This window comes from Haliotis rubra, unplaced genomic scaffold (assembly GCF_003918875.1).
Source record: "Haliotis rubra isolate DU_JTF1 unplaced genomic scaffold, ASM391887v1 Scf608, whole genome shotgun sequence".
Lineage (NCBI taxonomy): Eukaryota > Metazoa > Mollusca > Gastropoda > Lepetellida > Haliotidae > Haliotis > Haliotis rubra.
In genome coordinates this window covers 518,145-544,215 of record NW_025767311.1, presented here as the reverse complement: position 1 = coordinate 544,215, position 26,071 = coordinate 518,145, and the positions used below count along the sequence as shown (strand labels likewise).

General features: G+C 45.2%; 1 protein-coding gene across 1 annotated transcript in view; it reads left to right on the top strand.

The window, feature by feature from the left end:
- The window catches only part of LOC124255738 (DNA mismatch repair protein Msh2-like), a 53,182-nt gene that overhangs the window by 2,635 nt on the left and 24,476 nt on the right, over nucleotides 1-26,071 (top strand). Inside the window, 13 exon segments of the mRNA XM_046689643.1 lie at nucleotides 121-156; nucleotides 736-823; nucleotides 1,101-1,246; nucleotides 5,197-5,307; nucleotides 6,276-6,362; nucleotides 8,980-9,103; nucleotides 11,027-11,113; nucleotides 11,398-11,456; nucleotides 11,713-11,833; nucleotides 11,961-12,074; nucleotides 12,487-12,623; nucleotides 12,977-13,093; nucleotides 13,489-13,603. Coding sequence (XP_046545599.1) covers nucleotides 121-156; nucleotides 736-823; nucleotides 1,101-1,246; nucleotides 5,197-5,307; nucleotides 6,276-6,362; nucleotides 8,980-9,103; nucleotides 11,027-11,113; nucleotides 11,398-11,456; nucleotides 11,713-11,833; nucleotides 11,961-12,074; nucleotides 12,487-12,623; nucleotides 12,977-13,093; nucleotides 13,489-13,603 — 1,342 coding nt within the window.

The window sequence follows — 26,071 nt, the reverse complement described above, 5'->3', positions numbered from 1 at the left end:
GCAAAGTTCAATACTTTTGGCAGTGATTGGATTATAATGATTTACATAATTCAAACTTATCTCATAGAGTATTCTTCGTGTTCATGTCTTGTTTCAAAAGAAACCTTATTCCATTTCCAGAAATCCAGTACCACATTGCGTGTATTTGACAGGACAGTAAGTACAATGTTTTTTGTTGAGAAATTGTAGAGACAGGACCGTCCAGAGATGCCAACCTCTACGATTTTATCGTAGTAGCCTCAATAATAGCCTCAGTAATAAAAAAATCAGAACTATTAGGCAACTTTAACTTGTGAACAAAATTAAGTCTCTTTCCCCAAAGTGACTACCAATAGCCACTCAGTTCGGTCTCCCAAGATAAAGCCCTGTAGTGTCCAAGGCCATATTGGAATATCTTTCTGTATTGCTAATATCAATTTCAATCATATCTATTTTAATACATTAAGATACCAATAATTGTGGATTTAATTTCTATCCTTCAAAGATGTAAATGTTTTGTCTATTTATCATCTTATCTTGGCTCTGCATCACATCCAGGTGTTGATGACTTTCAACATACTTATTTGAAATGCATGATTTATGCCCATTATGATTTCTGTCACTTGTCATATCTTCACAGCAACAAGTCATATCAGAATCTGTTACAGGTAGAAACACACTGATACAGATACCACAGTCATTGTCTAGCCAAATGCTATCAGACAAGCCTGACTTTCCAACTTCTGTATATTGCAGGAATATTACACCGTTCATGGCCAGGATGCAGTGTTCGTTGCCAAGGATGTGTACAAGACCACCGGGGTCGTTAAGCACCTGGGTTCAGGTCAGTGAGGTCATTATACCAACAGTAAAAACTGACACCTTTTCAGGACACACTAGAAGAAACAAAGTATGATACACTCACTGCTGGTGAAAAAGCAACTGATGAAAAAGAACAGAACCATCCTAAATTTGGAGCTTCCGTATTTAATATTTATCCTCCCACACTATCCGACTTAATAACTGAGGTTAGTCTTTGTTTGATGTTTCAACTATATTCTGCCGTGATCGCTGTCCATGTAGAGATTGGAATGACATAATCACCCTTAACATGTTTTCAGGATCAAACAAGGTGGAGTCTGTGGTCCTGAGCAAGATGAACTTTGAGTCATTGGTTCGTGACCTGCTGTTGGTCCGGCAATACAGAGTGGAAGTGTACTGCAATAAGGGAGCCTCCAAGAACAATGACTGGTCCCTGGTCTTTAAGGTGAGATTCTTTGTCATCTGGAGGTGTACTGCAACAAGGGAGCCTCCAAGAACAATGACTGGTCCCTGGCCATTAAGGTGAGATTCTTTGTCTTGTGGAGGTGTACTGCAATAAGGGAGCCTCCAAGAACAATGACTGGTCCCTGGCCTTTAAGGTGAGATTCTTTGTCTTGTGGAGGTGTACTGCAATAAGGGAGCCTCCAAGAACAATGACTGGTCCCTGGCCTTTAAGGTGAGATTCTTTGTCTTCTGGAGGTGTACTGCAATAAGGGAGCCCCCAAGAACAATGACTGGTCCCTGGCCATTAAGGTGAGATTCTTTGTCTTCTGGAGGTGTACTGCAATAAGGGAGCCTCCAAGAACAATGACTGGTCCCTGGCTTTTAAGGTGAGATTCTTTGTCTTTTGGAGATGTACTGCAACAAGGGAGCCTCCAAAAACAATGACTGGTCCCTGGCCTTTAAGGTGAGACTCATTGTCTAGTGGAGATGTACTGCAATAAGGGAGCCCCCTAGAACAACGACTGGTCCCTGGCCTTTGAGGTGAGACTCATTGTCTAGTGGAGGTGTACTTGGCAGTCATTTTTGTTATTGGGGTCCCAGGTTAAAAATGGAGGTGGCTTCCAGGTGACTGAATTATGGTATAAGATACATGTCAAAAATTGTATGCAGTACAATTGAAAGATTGCAGTCAGAGGCTGTTACACATACATGTTCATTCTCCCATCAGAAAGAAATCTGTATAAGCTTGCTCTAGAAAATTGTGAATATGTGGTTGTTTGTGAGGAAAGTGTTTTATGAAGACAAAAACTGTGAAGTTGGATGTAATACTGTAGATTTAACATGCCAGAAATATCCCATGACTTGAAAACTTTGGGCTGACATAAAATTTATGAAAAAGACTGTTATATCCTGTTCAATAATTGTTTATGTATGACGTTTTGTATGTGACGTCACTTGCAGTTTCACTTCTGGATCAAACGTTGAAGTAAAGAAGTCTGTTATCAATGTGGAATCGTTTAATCGAATCATGTTATGAGGTGAGGTGAAATTGGGTTTAACGTCGTGCTTGAGAATATTTCGCTCATATGACGACGTGCATGCGTGTGTATGTGTAGGTGCGGCTGCTTGTACTAGCCCAGACTGAAGCTGGTTTTATAGTGCTAGCCCACTGAGATACCATGCCGCAGTGAAGCATGGATACCTCACTCAGACACATTATACTGACTCCGAGCCGACCAGTCCTTGTTGTACCCATTAAAGCCGAGCGCCAGGCAGGGACCAACAAGTACCATATTTTAACGTCTTTTGGTATGACGCGGTCGGGGATCGAACCCGCGACCTTCCGCTCTCCGGGCGGACGCTCTAACCACTACACCACGGGGGCGGTGAATCATGTTATGGAATCGAACCTGTTGATGAACCAGAATACATAACAGTGGGCGACGAGGATGGGATTGCATACATGGGATGACAAAGTACAAGTTATCAGAAAGAAACGCTCGCGACCTGAGGATGTTGCCGAACTACGCTCTTTCTTGGAACTGATTCAATACTATGCAAATTCCTTCCAAATCTCTCAACAGTTGTGCATCCATTGAACACATTGGTGAAAAGGAATGAAATGGGTTTGGACTGAACAGTGCGAGTCCGCTTTCGAGAAATGCAAGCAGCTGCTCATTGGCGCCGACGTGCTAACACACTACAACACACACCTACCACCGAGACTAGCATGTGACGCATCTTCCTACGGTTTGGGAGCGGTCATTTCACATGTTATACCGGACGGCACTGAAAGACCCATTTGATTTGCATCAAGAACACTCAACATGACTGAACACAAATATTCACAGATTGACAAAGAGGCTTAAGGAATCTTATTTGGAGTGAAACGATTTCATCAGTACCTATATGGCCAACAGTTTACTCTTGTCACGGACCTCAAGCCGCTCACAGCTCTATTGCTGCTGACAGACCAGTCCCCACACTTGCAGCTGCGAGGTTACAGAGATGGGCACTGATCCTTAGTGCTTACACATACAAGATTGAATACAAAGCATCAAGAGAACATTCAAATGCAGATGGACTTTCAAGACTTCCATTGAAGAATGTTACAAAGGTAACCAGGAGACAGTAGATATCACTGATTTATTTCATGCAAGTCATTTTGAAACTTTACCAGTAACTTGAGCCAATATTCGAGAAGCAACAAGAAAAGACCCAACACTATCAGTAATGTACGATGCCATTATGAATGGTTGCGACAGTGAACATGTGACAACTGAGAGTTTGCAGCCTTTTGCTTAAAGGGCGACAGGAACTCACGATTCACCAAGGGTGCATCCTATGGTGAATAAGAATGGTCATTCCATCTAGGCTGTGCGTTACAATTCTACATGAACTTCATTCTGGGCACATGGGCATCGTCAAGATGAAGTCAATTGCTAGAAGTTATGTCTGGTGGCCCAGAATTGACCGCGCCATTGAAAATATAGTACGTACATGCAACTCTTGTCAACAAGTACAGAACATGTCTAAAGATGCATCTACACACCCCTGGATTTGGCCGTCGGCTCCTTGGAAAAGCATTTCATCTGAATTTTGCTGGACCTTACTTAAATCACATGTTCCTGATAGTCGTTGACGAATATTCAAAGTGGCCGGAAGTCGTGAAAATGAACTTGACAACTGGAGAACATACAGTTAAAGCCCCGCGGAAGGGCTTTCATGCTATGGACTACCTTCAACAAGTGTTACAGATAATGGACCACAGTTTACAGGTGCAGTTTTCGAGCAATTTCTGAAAGAAAATGGGGTGAAACACATATTTTCAGCTCCATACCATCCGTCTACAAACGAAAAAGCAGAGAGAGTTGTTCAACCTTTCAAGAGAGCTATGAATGCAGCAAATGCGGATTCACACACAGTTGAGAAAAAGTGTGAACAATTTCTTTTGATGTACAGATCTTCTCCACACTGCACTACAGGGGAAACACCAGCAAAGTTGTTCCTTGGTAGGGAACTCAGGACTCGGCTTGACTTGCTGAAACCAGATCTGCAAAAGAAAGTAACAGATTCACATGGGAACAAAGCAAGTGACACAACAAGAACATTAAACATAGGTCAGAAGGTATGGACCAGGAACTATTCTGACAATGGAGAAAGATGGGTGTTCGGCACAGTGCATTCGGAGGATGGTTTTAGACATATCATCGAACCGAGTCATCAAATCATCAGATGACATATTGACCAGATCAGAGAAGGGCTGATGAAGTTAAACCAGTTTGTGAACTGAACACTCAACCAAACGCTGATGTCCCCATGACCGATAAAGGTGACTGCCCGGTATCAAGCTCCAGTCAGCCCGGTCACAGTGATGTACAACCTCATATTCAGGACTCTAATTCTACTTCAGGGAACTGCAGTCTTCCTGTGCCTGATGGGGTGGTGTCCAGTGTTCCAAACACATTGCGCCGCTCTACGAGGATTTTAAAACCACCTGAGAGACTGAATCTGTAAATTGCTAGGGCAAGGCATTTAACAGTTAAATTTTTCTCTGTACAGCCAGACCAAGCAATTTTTGCTGTAATGATGTTTGATATTGCAAGTTTGAATTCATAGCTATCGCTATTTCATAAGAGAGGGAAGTGTTATATCCTGTTCAATAATGGGGTTTGCCTGTGTGCAGCTACACGCCAGTTTATGTATGACGTCATGTATGTGATCGTGACGTCACTTGCAGTTTCACTTCTGGATTAAACCCTGAAGTAAAGAAGTCTGTTTGTTATCAATGTGGAATTGTTTAATGGAATTATGTTATGGAATTGAACCTGTGGATCAACCAGAATACATAACAAAGACAGTTCTAAATTCACTGGAGGCATATTTTCAGCCCAGTTTGACATCTGTAGTCCATGAATATCCAGTGAAACTGACTGAGTGTTTATGTTGCAGGCGTCTCCAGGTAACCTGACACAGTTTGAGGACATCTTGTTTGGCAACAATGAAATGTCAGCTTCCTCTGGTGCCGTGGGCGTGAAGCTGGGTACAGACAATGGGCAGCGGGTGAGATGACCCTACTCAGTTCTGAGATAGAGCCGTGAAGATCCGAGTTAGAATTGGTCTTCAGCAACCCAATGTTTGTCGTAAGAGGCGACTAACAGGACCGGGTGGTCAGGCTCGCTGACTTGGTTGACACGTGTCATTGTATCTCAGTTGCATAGATTGATGCTCATGCTGTTGATCACTGGATTGTCTGGTCCATACTCGATTATTTACAGACCAATGCCATATAGCTGGAATATTGCTGAGTGTGGCGTTAAACAACAAACAAACCAATACTGAGTTAGCCAATGGAATGTTTCCTGCTGCCCCCACCTGGTCGGGGAATACAGGTTGATGCTGCGTCTGTCCATCCGTTCATCATCATCCCACAACAATAAGGACATTTTTTCTTTGGAAATGACGTTGATACTAGGATGAACTTTTGCATTGAATATTATCAGATCAAGTTCAGACATCTCAGATGATATATATTTTATTCCCCAGTCTTATGTTTCTTAACATGAAGTGTTCTGCACAGTAGCATTAATGCAGGCGTGAAATTTTCTATTCGTAAGTAATTCAAAATCATTCTCATAATCCAGTAGAACAATTGTTACTGACAGAACAATCACAGTTGGTACCTGTCATCAGAATTCTGCATCTTCCGCACTAATATTCACTTGGTGTAACCTCAGACAACAGTCAGTAACCCATATGTAACAGGCCCCTGTAGTCCTTCTGACACAGATGAAGCTTGGTATTTCTGTTAGATATATAGGATTGAGATGGGCAGTTTCATTTGTTGGGTAAATATGGTCGGCTGTGTTATAACTTGCTGTTAAATGTTAATTACTTTTGTTGCTTGGCAGTGGTTTGAAATTTGCTTTGATGACGACCCCCACCATAGTTTAGGCTAGAATAATGTTAAAATTTATCCTACATCTGTTTGAGATGATGATTGAACAGGTCAAACTGTTACCACTTCACAGGTTGTGGGCGTTGGCTTCACAGATGTCACTCAGAGGAAGTTCACAGTCAGTGAGTTTTCTGACAATGACCAGTTTTCAAATCTTGAGGTGAGTAATTCAGTTGGTATGCACCAGAGGCATGTTCAACAAAGAAGTCTAAACACTGCTATTGTTGTCCCCCGCCGCAACGCGGAACGGGGGACTATGTATTCAGCGGCGTCCGTCCGTACGTACGTACGTACATCCCGATTCTTGTTAACGCGATATCTCATGAACTATTGCACCCAATGTCTTCAAATTTGGTGACAGGCTACATTGGGGGATTATGCAGACACCAGTCGAATTGGGTGACCTTGACCTTATTTTCAAGGTCACCACGACACTTTTTGACCACTTTTCAAACTCTTGTTAACGTGATATCTCATGCACTGTTGTACCAAGTGTCTTCAAATTTGGTGACAGCCTAGATTGGGGGATTACGCAGACACCAGTTTATTTAGGTGACCTTGACCTTGACCTTATTTTCAAGGGGTGGGGTAGCCTAGTGGTTAAAGTGTTGGCTCGTCACGCCGAAGACCCGGGTTCGATTCCCCACATGGGCATAATGTGTTAAGCCCATTTCTGGTGTCCCCTGCCGTGATATTGCTGGAATATTGCTAAAAGCGGCGTAAAACTAAACTCAGTCAGTCAGTCAGAGTTATTTTCAAGGTCACCACAACACTTTTCACACTTTTAACTCTTGTTAACGCGATTTCTCATGAACTGTTGCACCCAATGTCTTGAAATTTGGTGACAGCCTACATTGGGGTATTACACAGACACCAGTTTATTTGGGTGACCTTGACCTTATCGTCAAAGTCACCACGATACTTTGACCGCTTTTTAAAGGCGATATCTCATAAAATATTGCACCCAATGTTTTCAAGTATGTTGACAGCCTACATTGGGTGATTATGCAGACACCAGTCATTTCAGGCATCTTGTATGTGACCCAAAAATATAAAGTAGTAAATATAGATATTCCATTCTTTAGCGGCGGGGGACATTGCCACATCAGTGGCAAACACTTGTTATAAAACTGTGTTAGATTATGGGAGTAATATCTTAGCACTGAGATCATTTTATGGAACAGAGTAGGGCTGCGCAATATAACCGGTTTACCGGTATTAACCGGTTTACCGGTATTTACCGGTTCAGACATGAAAACAATACGTATTGCGATACGCTGATCGAAAACCGGTATTTTGACATGCATTCGGAAAACTTCGTAACAGTCGGAAATCTTCGGATATTTCCGTTTTTTTAATTGTTCTTTTCCCTGTTTCATTAGTGCCAAATGTTACGTACATTTTTATTTTGTCATGATTAAAAGTTTTTATAAAAGGTTAATCAATCATAGTGATTTTGTTGTGTTTTTGCTTTATAATCAAGCATTAACTCGATTATAAGTAGTTTTTGTTAAAAAAAAAATCCTTGCAATATATTGCAATACATATCGCAATATATGCTTCCGCATCGCAATATATCGCAATATGAAAATTCTCTGCAATACCCACCCCTAGAACAGCCTAGGAGTTTGTTTGTCACCCAATGAAGTCTTACACATCTAAAACCTCATTTAATGAATACGAAATAAGTTAAGTATGTGGATGTGTTTAGAATGAGCTCCTTTCTTAATATTCAGGAGACATTACTTTACCAGTACTGTAGTTGTTCACATGATATCGTGATAACGTGTTTACGACAGTGTATGTTCTGACAATGAATTTGTGTAATACATTGCAAATGATGGTTCTTTATAAAACCAGAATCCTTTTGAAAACAACATGAAAGTGAATAAAATCCTTGAAAATTCAAAATATTGCCCTGTCAGCTTGTACGTGTGTTTATGTTTTCTGTTTATGTTTGCATATTTAACATTTGACTTTCTTAATGATTAATGTAAAAGTCAAAGACTCCCATGAGTACTTAAGATATAATGACTCTTCAACAGTCACATACTGTAAACATACTTTTTTTCGCTTAGTGTAAATTTTGCGGAATTGACACTTTAGACTACATCCCGCGGTTAATTATTCGCGCAATCAGTAATTGCCAGAACTGCCAGCTGTCTCTTAGGCCGCCGCTAATAGCAATGAAAACAACCAGAGTTAATTGACAATCAAGGCAATGAAATTCTACCGTATATGAAGCTTTTTGTGATTTCATTTCGTGATATGCCGGAATAAATATAAATAAAATCTTAATGAATAAATAAAATACTGCTGTATTATTTCTTTCCGAGTCGTTTCAAGGTAATCCGTTTTGTGTCAAACCATCTATCACTGCGATTGGTCAAAATAGAACATGTGACCAATTTCAATGGCGGCCACAACACACATTGCTGTTTTCGCTAATTCGGCAATAGGATTTGGCTCATTATTTATTTTCGGGACATGATTTGGGAAATCCATTACAGCGACAGTTAAGTATGATTCTTTATGCTACTATTAGTCATCATTTTAAGATTCCCGTAGATTTCTGTCTTCAAACTTGATGTGTTATGGTAACAACTCAGAGGCGAGCCTGGGTAGAGTGAATGAATGAAAGGTTTATTCGCTGTGTATAAATTTTCGCGGTACAATATTTTGCACAAAAATAAAACCTGCGCTATATATAATACGTTTACAGTATATTACTGGCTCCGTGGAACCGTGCCAACTGAACGGCTTTTATTGTAATGTAGGCACTGATTGTTCAACTGGGCCCCAAGGAGTGTGTGGTGATGGCAGGGGAGACAACTGGAGAGGGAGGTCGACTGAGACAGGTGCTTGAGAGAAGTGGGTTACTTCTCACAGAGAGAAAGAGAGGTGAGTGTGGTGCAGGAGAGATGCTAGTGAGGGGGTATAGATATCTTAGTAGGATGGGGCTAGACCAGGCTGTATGTTTTGATGAGATCCCATTTGGGGTCCCAATCCCATTCAAATTACACCATTTACTCTGTTATGATACCATTCAGGATCTCAGTACACTCACGTGGGAGAATCCAATCAGGGTCAAAACATTTGTATAAGTGAGCAAAACAACTACCGTATATGACCGTCTATAAGACGACCCCATGGATAAGACGACCCCCAAACTTGACCCTTAAAATCAGTGTCAAAATGGTATGTTTCGTGCATAAGTCGATCCCCTGCGATGGGGTCCTAATCGCGACAAACACAGACCACAGACAACTGGCAGTTACCAATAATTATAACTTTGGTCCACATTATTCAAAGAATTCACTGTCATATATATTGTGTCTACTCACGGATCGAAACGAAGTGTAGTTGACAGAAAATGCATAATATATTTTGCTTCTCTAAATATCATATTTATTGTAGCAACAAACTGGCTTCCTTATTTTACCCCATTCAACAATCACGAACTGATTATCGCCTCGTTTTCCATTGACTGCTAGTTTACAGTAACATCGGTAAAAATGTGTGAATTTAAATGGCTTCCGTATTTTACCCCATTCCATGTGCTTACCATGTTCATGAGGGTCCGTATAACCTTAGTGTTGATTATATATATTTTACATAAAAACTGTAAATAAAATTACACGATGCTAGGATATATTTCTTTGGGTTAAATAATGGTATTCTGTATTATATTTTACTGGCGACTCGCGCCAGAATTCATCCCGATTATATTATTGTGCATGTTTGAACTTGTTGGCGGAAGCGTGTGCACAGCTGATTGCTATTTCGGCTCAAATACACACGGTAATCTTAATTAATTTATAGAGCAAAACTGTAACTAAAATTACACAATGCTAGGATATATTTCTTTGGGTTAAATAATGGTATTCTGTATTATATTTTACTGATGACTGTGTCAGAATTGGTCCCGTTATATTTTTTGTGCATGTTTGAACTTGTTAGCGAAGCGTGTGCGCAGCTGATTGCTATTTCGGCTTTGTGTATGAGAGACAAATACATACGGTAATCTTTATCCCTGCAAATAATACAATGCCCAGCAAAAACAACTTATAACTCAAAAGGTAAATAATCTTGTCTAGTGATGTTTAATTGCAAATTTGACGTCTCTACTGACAAGGTCGTCTTCTGTTGTTTGTTCACGCGAAGTGATACGATGTTGTTTTCTTACCCCTGGAAAAAGTTTGACGAAAGCGTAACCCATGGATAAGACGACCCCCTTCTACAGACTGCTTTTTTTGGTCCTCAAAATTCAGCTTATAGACGGTCATATACGGTAGCTTCTCTGTTGTCTGTATGAAAACAACAATTTCAGAAAGAAAATCATAAAGGGACTCCATTGCTGGACAGAAGGATTTAAAGTAATTAAAAAACACTGAAAACGATAATGTGAATGCACCACTTGTTAAAGTGTGATGTTGTTCTGGACAGCCAAATAAGGAGGATAATGTTCCTCTATGTAACAATTATATTGGTGTGGATAGTCCATACAGCCTGTTGGAGTACCTAGCCATATACACCCAGTGGGAGTATCATCAAAGGAATGCTTGGGTTCTGTGTGGGTTATTATTTGTACATATGAATTTTCCAAATCAAAATGTTTAAAGATATAGCCAAATCAATTTGGAAAGTAGACAGCTGATTAGCTGAAAAACCCACACTTCAAGGGTCATCATCAAAGTCATACCACTCTGACATCATGATGACGAAGTAGCCTATTGGAAGGTGATTGGCCAATCATTTAGTTGTGTGGTTTGATGAGTTGTGACAAGTGGATACATGACTGTTGACCTTGAACTTTGGCTCCAGCTGACTTCTCAAGCAAGGACATTGTACAAGACCTGAACCGACTCCTGAAGGTGAAGAAGGGAGAACAGCCAAACAGCTCAACTCTCAGTAAGTGACATTTAGGCAGATACAATTATTTAGCTTAGAGTAGATATACAAATTTGCTTGCCCGACAGAAAAAAACACTGGACTCGGGCGTCGGGCAATGGGTTATTTCCACCCCTCTAACAATTCCTTTTATTATCTCTGATCTTATCATCAGTAAGGAAATGTTACAATACAAATTCCATAATCCTGTTTAATATGAATAAATTTATGAACTGTTTTGTATGGAATGCTTGAAAACAATTGTTGATGTTAGGATTCTGAAACTGTTTGTATTTGCTATGCAGATGAGCTTGACAAGACACACGGTACTGCAGCTCTTTCTGCCGTCATACGGTACCTCGAGGTCAGTTAAATCACCTTACTCCACACAGGGTTTGTTTAAACACAGTTCACAGCACAGTTCTATGAATTCTGTATTTTATTAATTTGAAATGAAATAGTCCAGTCACATTTGTGAGTTAGAGCCATGTACAGATTTGAATTTGGAGATACAGTGACGGTTAGAGAGGAGATTCTAATTGTGGACATCAGAAAATTATGTTGACATGTCTCATGTCCACTAAACTTGTTATATATTTCCCTCTATCATTTTGTTTCAGCTTCTGTCTGACGAGGGCAACTTTGGCCAGTACACTGTGGGTAGTTTTGAGTTGGGTCAGTACATGAGACTGGACTCTGCAGCCGTCAGGGCCCTCAACCTGATGCCCAGTCCCAGTGAAGGTGAGACTCACAGCCACATGAGCAGACGTCCAAAAGGTCTTTGGTTGAGACTGCCATCATTACTCTAATACTGTGGGAGTATTTACATGCAGGCTGTTTTTCTCATGTGATGACCTTGACCTTGCAGGAGGCAACAAGAACCAGAGTGTACTGGGTCTGCTCAATAAGTGCCGGACAGCCCAGGGTCAGCGTCTCTTGGGTCAGTGGGTCAAGCAGCCCCTCATGGACGTCAACAGAATAGGTAATAGAGTTACTCCCTGTTTGTGCAGATCACGTTAATCTGGAAAATCTGCATTCCTGCTGACAAATGTTGACATCTGAACATTATTGCTGATTATATATGATTCGAAAAAAAGTTGAAATGGGCAATTCAGAGGCAACAGTATTGTCCAGATAAACTGGGCTTGGATTTATACTGAAGTGAAGGGGAGGTTATCAAATAGTTTTAAGTAAGAAAATTGACAAAATGTCAGCAATATCAAATGTCTGTAAAATGAAAATAACTCAGTATGTTTTTATCATGTTCATGGCATCTGCATGACATCATGTTTCATAGCCAATCACATTTGAGAATGACTAAAGTGACAGTACAGTGAAATCCGTGGGACTGGGTGTATATATTTAATCTGGACCCTGATGTTGTCAACTTACAGAGGAACGTCTCAATGTCGTGGAGGCTGTAGTTGAGGATGCGGAGCTGCGGCAGACGCTGCAGGAAGATCAGCTCCGTCGCATGCCAGACTTTCAGCGTTTGGCCAAGAAGTTCCAACGCCAGAAGGCAACACTACAGGTAGACAACATCACATGCCTACAGTTCTTCTCGTGCTACAACATGTCACACTTCACTGGTACATAAATCATGTGTGGCTGGTGTTAGGTCCACTGAGTTGACATTCTTCGTGGTCAGGTTGAAGGTCATACCATGTTAATTCACTGCAATTATTTGTTTATCTTTTTGTATTGGATCAAACACAGACATAATAATGTTGGAAAGTGGAATTCTAGTTGAGACTCAAGTTGAACACTTTGATAAAATAACTCTGATGTTGATAAAAAACAAACCTTCAGTTTACACACTGATATGATGACTGTATTCCGTGAATGTTCAACTTATCACAAGTCAAACATTCTGTGTTGCTGTAGGACTGCTACCGAGTGTACCAGGCGATTGACAAGATGCCGCAGTTGCTGGAGACGTTGGAGCGCCACTCCGGCACTCATCAGCCACTCCTCATGGAACTCTTCACTAACCCACTCAAGGTCAGAATCATATGTTAATACCTTGTGTTGATCACCTGTTTTTCTACAGTAGTTTTTCAATTAGTTTATCTGCTGTTTATGTTTGGGATTACGCTTTGTCAGTAATGTACCAATTCTAGTTCTTTTGTTAGGTTGAATCTCATACTGGATTCGAACCCATAATTACAGTGTCCGCAATCGCTAGCATACAAAGTCAGCAATATAACCCACTCAGCTACTGCTGCTTCCACTGACAATGTGTAATCCCAAATCTAACATATGTTGCATTTGACGACTTTCTAAATGACATTGTGTATTCATATTTGTTGTTTGTCAACATTGTTTTTCCAGTGTTGACCCTTCTTTCTATTTTTCATGTTTATCCTTGTGGTTATCTCCCCTTTTTTATGTATCAGGAGCTGCTGATGGACTTCTCCAAGTTCCAGGAGATGGTGGAGACAACACTGGACCTGCAGCAAGTAGAGCATCATGAGTATCTCATCAAACCTGACTTCGACGAGAACCTCACAGGTCAGTCACTCTCTTACATCAGAGTGAGGGAGAGTTTAGTTTTAAGCCACTTTTAGCAATATTCCAGCAATATCACAGCAGGGGACACCAGAAATGGGTTCTTCACGTGCCCATGTGGGGAATCAAACCCGGGTCTTGACGAACGAATGCTTTAACCACTAGACTACACCACCGCCCCTCATTCACTCACTTGTGCTATATAGACCAGTTCTTTTTTCAGAAGAAGTCCTCCTTGGGGTACATATAAGCATTAAAATGTCCATTTTAAAAGCCTACGACAGTTGTAACAATATTTCAATAAAATATTTTACCAAACAAAAAACACGTTAAGTCTGGTGAGACCACCCCTACTGGGCCCGGCAGAGGGCCCCCTACAGCCAAGAGCAGGTAACTCTGGCTGTGTACCTCGTACCTCACTTTTCATGCTGTCGTTGACCGTGTAGGTCGTGCATGGTCCAGAAGACACGTCTTCGCGAAGTTCTACGCTTAAGATGAGTGAGAAAGAGTCAAATCCTGTATGTATGGTTCCTTCTTTTCGCACGGGCGCTAGCTGGAATCTTTGTATGACCTTTTTCATTCATGATTTGTTGTAACCTTACCGGGCGCAGTTCGCTATCTCCAGGCATGTGGCAGGCAAGATGGCGGACCGCGGGGTCCCTTTTGCTTCCTTCTGCTGGCTTCAAAAAGCCTTGTAGTCGGTCGTAAGAGTACTGATATTTCATTATGTAGATTATACTTGCCTAAATTCCTCCTTTTTCAGCGGCTTTAGGTAAGTTTTGCTTGAGTGATTTTGTGGCTGCTTGTTTGTCACGTTGTCGCTCACATATGTTGCTCTTTGTCACCTATGTACACAATTACGCTTCGCTATTGTGGCTTTGTGCTAGTATTTAATAGCTTTGCTGTAGCAGTTAAAATATCGCCCGTGCGTTGTATTTTGTTCTGTTTTGTTGTGTGCATATTATATTATATCGAACAGTCCTTGCTATTAGTCATAGCGTGGTTCTGTTTTTTGCAGCCCAAGGGGTGTGTTACCTGTAGCGGCAGTTTGTCGCCTCAGGATCGTCACCTGGTTTGCTTACGTTGTTTGGCGGAGGAAGCCCATGACGAACAAGGCTGTTCTATGTGTCAGGCTTTCTCCCCACGCACCATCAAGTCCAGACGTGCAGATTTCATGTTCTACACGTCCTTACTTCAGGCGGGGAGGACATTTGGGGTCAGGAGCCTCCTAAAGACAAAGATAAAAAAACAAAGAAAAAGAAGGCTTCTGCTTCCTCTCTTTTGGGGGATACTGCTCCTAAACGGGCGAAGGGTGCGGGGCCTTCGGCTCCTTCACCTTCCATCCCCTCCACATCACAGACACCTTCCCCCCCGCATGTCCCGGTTTCTAACCCGTTAACATTGGAATTAATATCTGATTTATTGCAGAGGCAAATGGATTCGGTCCACTCTCTCGTGTCTGACGCGATGGCTGGTCTCCGTCAGGAGATTGGCGTCCGGCCAGGTACGGGGGGGTGTTCCGGATCTATAGCGGGCAGTACTCCCAACCTTAGCTTAGGCTCTGGTGTGGGGTTTCTGTCGGGGGTCTCGTCTCGGTTGCTGGCCACCCCTCCGCTGTAGTAACTACCACCAGCCCAAGCCTTGGCTTTGGGACTGGGTCAGTAGTTCGGGCCGGTTTTGCAGGCTCAGTCCCTGTAGTTTCCGCTACATCGCATTTGGTCCCCGCGCTTGCGCCGGCTTTGCCGGGCCATTCGGCGGGATCATTTTGTTTGCCATTGGGGTATCCCAGCACGGGCTCTTCCTCGTCACGCCTCCAAGACTCAGTTTCGAGTCTTGGGTCGGGTGTGCCGGGCAACTCGGTTCTGCTCGAGCCTTTGTCCCTCTCTGTAGACCCCTCGGATGATCCCTCAGAGCTCTCTCTGGTTACAGAGACCTCACTCATTGAGGATCGATTCGAGGAGGCTATGGAGGAGGATGAGGGTCGGGGGGAGTTGGGTACGCCTTTGGTTTCACTCAGTGCGTCCCTGAGGCAGGTACGGGAGCGTCTTGCCTCTGTCCTGCCCCAGGTAGTGGTCAGTACTGGCGCACCCGACCCTCAGGAGTTTCACCTCCCAGGGGAGGCTTTTGCTCCCACCAAGGTGGGGGACACAAGGCTGCGTATATTACCCTCAGTTTTGTCTGAGGTTATCAACCCCCTCCTCTGTGGTACCAGGTCAAGGTTCGATTTGCCAGAACTGGACCGTCGGTACCTCATGGGGAGGCTTGCCTTTATAATCCCCCAGTGGTTGACGATTGTGTTTATGCATCCGTCGCCCTGGGGGGTTCGTCGGGTAATTCTATGGCTTCAGCCAAGCAAGGTCGTCGGCTTCCGCCGTTCACGACTAACGCCACGGCGCTTAAATCCGCCTATCGTTCCTTTGAAGAGCAATACTGCAATGCGGTTCAGTGCCTCAAGGTTACGATCCATTCCGCCTACATCTCGGTGTTGCAGAGGCAACTACTGAATGTGGGTGGGGTGGAGGAAGATTCTTCTCCCTCCACCTTGGCTAAGCAATTAACGGAGGTACAGTCACATCTGGCGCGCGATTCTATCAGGTCGTCGGCTTGCCAAATGATGTCGGCGGTGATGGGCCTCCGTCGCCTGTATCCGTCGTCGAGGTATTCGCCTGCCACGCAACAGGCTCTGCTGGCGCTGCCATTCCGGATGGGTTCTACCCTGTTCCCCGGGGCAGCTACAGTAGTCCGGGAGGCCCCGGAGGCTGTCTCAACCTTCAAGGACTCTAAGCCCTTGCTGGAACAGCCTCACATGTCTCGCTCGCGGCCCCCGGTTCTCACCTCCGCATATCCTTCTGCTGCGGCAAAGGAATCTGTTAAATGGGCTCAGCCCTTGCAGTCGCGGAGGGGTAAGGGCAGAGGCAGGGGCAAGGGCAAGGCCACGGCGCCCCACCAGCCTTTTCAGAGGAAGGGGAAGTCAGCCCCGGCTTCCCAGCTATAGTTCCTCCGGAGCCCTTGTTGGTACCAGACCAAGCAGTCAGAGTACTGCCAAAGTCCGGTATTCAATGTCTCATGCCACATATCCCTGTGGGTGGTCGACTTTCCCTCTTCCTATCGGAATGGGAAAAAGTCACTTCCAATCCCTGGGTCCTGTCCACGCTCAGGGAAGGCCACATGCCACAGTGGAAGCGAGACCCACCCCCCTTCTCCGGGACAAGGCAGCCATAGAGGTGGTTCCTGTGGGACAAGAAATGGTGGGTTATTACTCAACTTATTTCCTTGTCACCAAAAAGGACGGAGGGTTCAGACCTATTCTAAACCTCAAAGGTCTGAACGACATGTTAGAGGTACCGTCCTTCAAGATGGAAACACTGCGTTCGGTGATTTCGTCTGTGGAGAAGGGAGATTGGCTCACGTCAATCGACCTCAAAGACGCGTACTTCCATGTCCCTATGCACCCCGAGTTCAGGAAATACCTAAGGTTTTCCTTCGACGGGAGGTGCTATCAGTTTCGGGTACTCCCCTCGCATCTCCACAGTGCCACTGGTGTTCACCAAACTCATGCTAATTCCAGCGCCAGGTAGCCAGGTCACAGGGCAGGTGCTGTCACCCATTACTAGACGATTGGCCTTCGCAGGCGCTTGCCACTCACTCTGAGTCGAAGCTTACACTTTCTGTGATGAGTATACTCACCAAGTTGGGCTGGATTATCAACCTCAAGAAGTCAGAACTGGTTCCACCCAGGATCTGGTGTTCTTGGGAGCGAGATTCGAGACAGCGCGAGGGATAGTCTCCCTGTCTCCGGACCGCGTCACCAAAGTCCAGAGAGTTGTGTTACAATTTCTCGAGTCCCCCAGGGCCTCAGCTTGGACTTGGCTCCAGTTGCTAGGCAACATGGCGGCAGCGGTGGACATCGTTTGGCGAGCGCGGTTGAGGATGCGACCCATTCAGCAGGCTCTAGCTCGAATGTGGGTCCACACCCGGGGTTACGAGTTGATTCTCCACACTCCAGGGTGGCTAATTCCTCATTTACGGTGGTGGACGCTGGCAGGGAATTTATCCAGGGGGCTCCCTTTGGACATCCCATCGCCAAATCTCTCAATTCAGACAGACGCTTCACTCACAGGGTGGGGGGGTGTGCTGGGCTCCTGTCGGTCTCAGGCCTGTGGTCACAGAGCTTTAGGCGCAACTGCACATCAATGTGCTAGAATTGAGAGCAGTCAGGTTGGTGTTCGAATCGACTTCGAGCAGGTTCAAGGCGTGTGGTCCGTCTCGAGATGGACAACCAGACGGCGATGACCTATATCCTGAAGCAGGGCGGTACGGTCTCCCCGTCTCTTCTGCAGGAGGTGTGGCAGTTTCTGCTCTGGTGCGACCGGTTCGACATACGGGTAATGCCTGTTTATCTCCCTGGGGCGGACAACGTTCGAGCAGATGCACTCTCTCGACGTATCCTGGCCCCGCACGAGTGGATGCTCCATCGGGAGATATTCGGGGCTATCTCCCAGTTGTTCGGATCGTTCCAGGTGGATCTGTTTGCCTCTGGGGGGACGAACCGGATTCCGGTGTTTTGCTCTCGGATACCGGATCCGAGAGCCATCGCCCAGGACGCTTTCCAGCTCAATTGGACGGACAGGGTTCTGTGGGCGTTCCCGCCACTACCCCTGATTCCCAAAGTCCTCTCACAGCTTGCCACCCAACCAGCTCGACTTCTTGTGCTCCTTGCACCCCTTTGGCCGGCTCAAAGCTGGTTTCCGGTACTACTCGGGTTTCTGGCTCTGCCTCCTGTACTATTACCCTTTCGACCGGACTTACTATCCCAGAACAGAGCGCCGTACCCGAATCCCAGGATTCAGTGGGTGGCCTGGCCTCTGTCCGGAATCGCCTCCACGCGAGCGGAATTCCTGCACCAGTTGCAGACACAATTCTGGCTTCGCGGAGGGATTCGACAAACGTTCAGTTTGAGGATAGATGGGCCTGTTATACGCGCTGGTGTGTCGGCAGAGGGATTCTTGATCCCTTTTATTCAACTGTAATTGAAGTACTGGAGTTCTTACAGTCTCGGTTAGAAGCCGGCTTAGCTGCGTCTACAATCCGGGGCTACTCCACGGCAATCTCTGCCTTCCATATCCCTGCCGACGGTGCTCTCTTGGGGCAGCACCCTCTAGTGCAGCGCTTTTTAGCAGGCGTGGACAGAATCCGTCCGACTGTCCGGCGGATTAGTCCTCCGTGGGACTTGTCAATCGTTCTTGATTGGATGTCCGGTCCTCTCTTTCACGATCTATCGCTCTTTCACTCCAGCTGTTAAGTTGGAAGGCTGCCTTTCTTGTGGCGGTAACGCCTGGTAGGCGGTAGGCGATATCCATGCGATGTCAGCGATCCTGTTCTGACTGTCTTTCACAAAGACAGAGTCAGTATTCGGGTTGCCAGACTCTTACCGTCCTAAGGTCGCGAGGCTTTCTTTCATGTAACAGCCTATTGAACTGCCAGCTTTCACTCAGCCTCCATCGTCCGGTACCTCTTCGGGCGCAGTCTCACATCTTAGATGTCCGTAAGACTCTCAAGGCTTATATCAAACGAACGGCTGCTATCAGGAAAGATAAGCAGCTGTTCTGTTGTTATGGCGGTGGTAAGGCTGGTCTTCCGGCGAACAAGCAGACCATATCTAGGTGGCTTGTCTCTGCCATTTGTTTGAGTTACTCTTACAAAGGGTTAACTATCCCTCAGGGGTTAAAGGCTCATTCGATTAGGGCAGTGGCGACATCGAAGGCATACGCCGCGGCACTGCCCATTGAGGAGATCTGCTCAGCGGCTATCTGGAGCCGAATCGAACGCGTTCATCCGCCATTATCAGCTGGACAAACACTCACGGGGCCGCGTTCGGTTTGGCCAGACAGTTCTCACCAGTGGGCAGTGTTGTGATTCTCTAGCCGAATGAGCCTTAGAAATCACGTTTGCTTTTCTCATGGTGTAGGTGTTATAAAATTCCTCAATTTTTATCGGTGGTGGTATCACATTGGTGGTGGTTTTACCGCATATAGCGTTATCACCGCTATAGTCACTGTTTTCATCCCTGCACCACGCCCTCTGGTTTGGGTTTCTGAGGGATATATATTGGACTCGTCCATACATTCCCTCCCATTTTGATGGTCGGGGTGGGACTTATGTCCGCCTTTACAAATTCCACCAATAGCCTATCGGCTAGGCTCTTTTCCCCGCCTTGCCACGCCTCCTGATTGACATTGGCGGTCAGGTGACTAGGTGAGTGTACTTTCTCTCTGTCGCTTCTCGGGCTGTGCCTTCGACTGAACTAGGGGTATGTTAGGCAGACAGAATACGGCCCGACTCAACATCGCTGGGAGTCTGTCTTATGCTTATATGTACCCCAAGGAGGACTTCTTCTGAAAAAGAATTATACAAACCTGTAGAGGTTATGAATTCTTTGAAGAAAGTCCTCCTTGGGGTACGGCCACCCACCTCCCCTCATTCTGTCTGACACGTTCAGCATGAAAAGTGAGGTATGAGGTACACAGCCAGAGTTACCTGCTCTTGGCTGTAGGGGGCCCTCTGCGGGGCCCTGTAGGGGTGGTCTCACCAGACTTAACAAGTTTTTTGTTTGGTAAAATATTTTACTGTCGTAGGCTTTTAAAATGGACATTTTAATGCTTATATGTACCCCAAGGAGGACTTTCTTCAAAGAATTCATTACCTCTACAGGTTTGTATAAATTTTAAACTTATCCTATCTCACCGTATGCACCTCTCTCTTCGTCTTCGACCCATATGTGGAAATGTGCTGTAGGCTAAGTTGAATCAAAACTTCCTGGCCTCTGTACCACCTGACCCCTGCCCCCACTCCGATAGCATGACCTGTTAATCATCTCTATAAGTGTGCAGTGCGCTCAGATGATCATGTGACGTCCCCTAGCTGTCATTCTCTTTCTTGTTGCCCACTGGTGTGGACGTGTGTTATGCTCTGTTTGCCACTCGTCTCTACTGTTTATCATGAGGAAGTAACTGATCTTCCCGGAAGAGATAACATTGTGACAATTACAGAAGTATTTTTTCCTGCCGCTTATCCTCACACACTGTGCGTTGATTGTATCAGATGGTATGATGGGCTTCACCGTTGCTCTTATTGTGCCAATTTGGACGATGAAGCATTCTCTGTTATCGTGGAAGGGGCACAAGACAAGTGGCAGACAGGGATCGTCGGAACCTTTCCGAGGGTCCATCCTCATCTCAACATTCGAAGTGAGATCGTCCATACTAAACAGCTCGCCGTTTATCACCATCACCAGACGAAGATTTCTCGATGCAGCATCGGATTCCTACCTCAGCGAGAAATACGTTTGTTTTTCCGACCCCAGACTTCAAGTCCAGTATTGGGACAGGATGACTCCAACTCGGGCATTGTAATTTCATACTTCGCCGTCACAGTCTCGATTGACAGTTCTAGTGACTTTTCTCAAACACCTTATAGGCATTGTCAGCGCCTACTGGCAATGTGTCTCTAATTTTCTGGATTGGCATTTAACTTACCTACAATGATTTATTGTAGTGTGAGTTTGTCTACGGCGATCCCTCCAAGTCCAGTGATGATATCAAGTTCAACAATCCCTGTTAGTTCGGCATTTCCGTCTAGTGCACCGCTTCCATTCGGTGTTATGCTCTAGTGCGCCGATTATGTCTGGGTCGAGTGTACTCCAGGGCGTAGCTCTTACACAATTCGACGCTCCAGAGCGGATCTACTGCAGTACGCTTCTGTTTGGTTCATCGTTTCCATCCAGAGCGCCGGTTTACGCCAGTGCGCTGCTCTCTTCTGTATCATCGTTTCCATCCAGTGTGCCGCTCTCTTCTGTATCATTGTTTCCATCCAGTGAGCCGCTCTCTTCTGTATCATCGTTTCCATCCAGTACGACGCTTCCAGTTAATGCATCGTTTTGGCTGGTTGTACAGAAGTAGTAGTTATGTCAGTAGCGTAGGCCTCTACATTACGGCAGTGATTGATGATCCCGGATTTTTAAGATTCCTTTGTCATCTACCCTCCGATATTCACCTTTGATGAATGATTCGATTCAATGAACCTACCCTTCGACGTAGATATCAGGACCTTCAGGGTGATCGTAAGTGACTAAGGTAACCGTAGTGCAGTGTTAAAGAATGGGAGTTATGGTTAACCTTAGTAAAGGTTGCTTCGTTAAAAGAGCCCTTGCTCTACAAGATGATGTAAAAGGAAGAGTGCTGAGGTTGATGAAACAGACCACGATTACACCCAGCGATACACCACAAAGCTGCTACGAGTAGTCTGTAGTAACAAGACTCAGTGAAGCGTCGTACAATATTCCTAAATATATCAATGAAGCATTCTCTGTTATCGTGGAAGGGGCACAAGACAAGTGGCAGACAGGGATCGTCGGAACCTTTCCGAGGGTCCATCCTCATCTCAACATTCGAAGTGAGATCGTCCATACTAAACAGCTCGCCGTTTATCACCATCACCAGACGAAGATTTCTCGATGCAGCATCGGATTCCTACCTCAGCGAGAAATACGTTTGTTTTTCCGACCCCAGACTTCAAGTCCAGTATTGGGACAGGATGACTCCAACTCGGGCATTGTAATTTCATACTTCGCCGTCACAGTCTCGATTGACAGTTCTAGTGACTTTTCTCAAACACCTTATAGGCATTGTCAGCGCCTACTGGCAATGTGTCTCTAATTTTCTGGATTGGCATTTAACTTACCTACAATGATTTATTGTAGTGTGAGTTTGTCTACGGCGATCCCTCCAAGTCCAGTGATGATATCAAGTTCAACAATCCCTGTTAGTTCGGCATTTCCGTCTAGTGCACCGCTTCCATTCGGTGTTATGCTCTAGTGCGCCGATTATGTCTGGGTCGAGTGTACTCCAGGGCGTAGCTCTTACACAATTCGACGCTCCAGAGCGGATCTACTGCAGTACGCTTCTGTTTGGTTCATCGTTTCCATCCAGAGCGCCGGTTTACGCCAGTGCGCTGCTCTCTTCTGTATCATCGTTTCCATCCAGTGTGCCGCTCTCTTCTGTATCATTGTTTCCATCCAGTGAGCCGCTCTCTTCTGTATCATCGTTTCCATCCAGTGTGCCGCTCTCTTCTGTATCATCGTTTCCATCCAGTGAGCCGCTCTCTTCTGTATCATCGTTTCCATCCAGTGCGCTGCTCTCTTCTGTATCATCGTTTCCATCCAGTGTGCCGCTCTCTTCTGTATCATTGTTTCCATCCAGTGAGCCGCTCTCTTCTGTATCATCGTTTCCATCCAGAGCGCCGGTTTACTCCAGTGAGCCGCTCTCTTCTGTATCATCGTTTCCATCCAGTGCGCTGCTCTCTTCTGTATCATCGTTTCCATCCAGTGTGCCGCTCTCTTCTGTATCATCGTTTCCATCCAGTGTGCTGCTCTCTTCTGTATCATCGTTTCCATCCAGTGTGCCGCTCTCTTCTGTATCATCGTTTCCATCCAGTGTGCTGCTCTCTTCTGTATCATCTTTTCCATCCAGTGTGCCGCTCTCTTCTGTATCATCGTTTCCATCCAGTGTGCCGCTCTCTTCTGTATCATCGTTTCCATCCAGTGAGCCGCTCTCTTCTGTATCATCGTTTCCATCCAGTGTGCCGCTCTCTTCTGTATCATTGTTTCCATCCAGTGAGCCGCTCTCTTCTGTATCATCGTTTCCATCCAGTGTGCCGCTCTCTTCTGTATCATCGTTTCCATCCAGTGAGCCGCTTCTGTATCATCGTTTCCATCCAGTGCGCTGCTCTCTTCTGTATCATCGCTTTCCATCCAGTGTGCCGCTCTCTTCTGTATCATTGTTTCCATCCAGTGAGCCGCTCTCTTCTGTATCATCGTTTCCATCCAGAGCGCTCTCTTTACTCCAGTGAGCATCGTTTTCCATCTTCTGTATCATCGTTTCCATCCAGTGTGCTGCTCTCTTCTGTATCATCGTTTCCATCCAGTGTGCCGCTCTCTTCTGTATCATCGTTTCCATCCAGTGTGCTGCTCTATTCTGTATCATCTTTTCCATCCAGTGTGCCGCTCTCTTCTGTATCATCGTTTCCATCCAGTGTGCCGCTCTCTTCTGTATCATCGTTTCCATCCAGAGCGCCGGTTTACGCCAGTGCGCTGCTCCCTTCTGTATCATCGTTTCCATCCAGTGTGCCGCTTTCTTCTGTATCATCGTTTCCATCCAGTGAGCCGCTCTCTTCTGTATCATCGTTTCCATCCAGTACGACGCTTCCAGTTAATGCATCGTTTTGGCTGGTTGTACAGAAGTAGTAGTTATGTCAGTAGCGTAGGCCTCTACATTACGGCAGTGATTGATGATCCCGGATTTTTAAGATTCCTTTGTCATCTACCCTCCGATATTCACCTTTGATGAATGATTCGATTCAATGAACCTACCCTTCGACGTAGATATCAGGACCTTCAGGGTGATCGTAAGTGACTAAGGTAACCGTAGTGCAGTGTTAAAGAATGGGAGTTATGGTTAACCTTAGTAAAGGTTGCTTCGTTAAAAGAGCCCTTGCTCTACAAGATGATGTAAAAGGAAGAGTGCTGAGGTTGATGAAACAGACCACGATTACACCCAGCGATACACCACAAAGCTGCTACGAGTAGTCTGTAGTAACAAGACTCAGTGAAGCGTCGTACAATATTCCTAAATATATCAATGAAGCATTCTCTGTTATCGTGGAAGGGGCACAAGACAAGTGGCAGACAGGGATCGCCGGAACCTTTCCGAGGGTCCATCCTCATCTCAACATTCGGTGAGATCGTCCATACTAAACAGCTCGCCGTTTATCACCATCACCAGACGAAGATTTCGATGCAGCATCGGATTCCTACCTCAGCCAGAAATACGCTTTGTTTTTCTCCGACCCCAGACTTCAAGTCCAGTATTGGGACAGGATGACTCCAACTCGGGCATTGTAATTTCATACTTCGCCGTCACAGTCTCGATTGACAGTTCTAGTGACTTTTCTCAAACACCTTATAGGCATTGTCAGCCTACTGGCAATGTGTCTCTAATTTTCTGGATTGGCATTTAACTTACCTACAATGATTTATTGTAGTGTGAGTTTGTCTACGGCGATCCCTCCAAGTCCAGTGATGATATCAAGTTCAACAATCCCTGTTAGTTCGGCATTTCCGTCTAGTGCACCGCTTCCATTCGGTGTTATGCTCTAGTGCGCCCGATTATGTCTGGGTCGAAAGTGTGTACTCCAGGGCGAAGCTCTTACACAATTCGACGCCTCCAGAGCGGATCTGCTGCAGTACGCTTCTGTTTGGTTCATCGTTTCCATCCAGAGCGCCGGTTTACGCCAGTGCGCTGCTCTCTTCTGTATCATCGTTTCCATCCAGTGTGCCGCTCTCTTCTGTATCATTGTTTCCATCCAGTGAGCCGCTCTCTTCTGTATCATCGTTTCCATCCAGTGTGCCGCTCTCTTCTGTATCATCGTTTCCATCCAGTGAGCCGCTCTCTTCTGTATCATCGTTTCCATCCAGTGCGCTGCTCTCTTCTGTATCATCGTTTCCATCCAGTGTGCCGCTCTCTTCTGTATCATTGTTTCCATCCAGTGAGCCGCTCTCTTCTGTATCATCGTTTCCATCCAGTGCGCAGCCTTCTGTTTTACTCCAGTGAGCAGCTCTCTTGTGCCGCCTCTTCTGTATCATCGCTTCCATCCAGTGTGCTGCTCTCTTCTGTATCATCGTTTCCATCCAGTGTGCATCCTTCTGTATCATCGTTTCCATCCAGTGTGCTGCTCTCTTCTGTATCATCGTTTCCATCCAGTGAGCCGCTCTCTTCTGTATCATCGTTTCCATCCAGTGTGCTGCTCTCTTCTGTATCATCTTTTCCATCCAGTGTGCCGCTCTCTTCTGTATCATCGTTTCCATCCAGTGTGCCGGTTTACTCCAGTGCGCTGCTCCCTTCTGTATCATCGTTTCCATCCAGTGTGCCGCTTTCTTCTGTATCATCGTTTCCATCCAGTGAGCCGCTCTCTTCTGTATCATCGTTTCCATCCAGTACGACGCTTCCAGTTAATGCATCGTTTTGGCTGGTTGTACAGAAGTAGTAGTTATGTCAGTAGCGTAGGCCTCTACATTACGGCAGTGATTGATGATCCCGGATTTTTAAGATTCCTTTGTCATCTACCCTCCGATATTCACCTTTGATGAATGATTCGATTCAATGAACCTACCCTTCGACGTAGATATCAGGGCCTTCAGGGTGATCGTAAGTGACTAAGGTAACCGTAGTGCAGTGTTAAAGAATGGGAGTTATGGTTAACCTTAGTAAAGGTTGCTTCGTTAAAAGAGCCCTTGCTCTACAAGATGATGTAAAAGGAAGAGTGCTGAGGTTGATGAAACAGACCACGATTACACCCAGCGATACACCACAAAGCTGCTACGAGTAGTCTGTAGTAACAAGACTCAGTGAAGCGTCG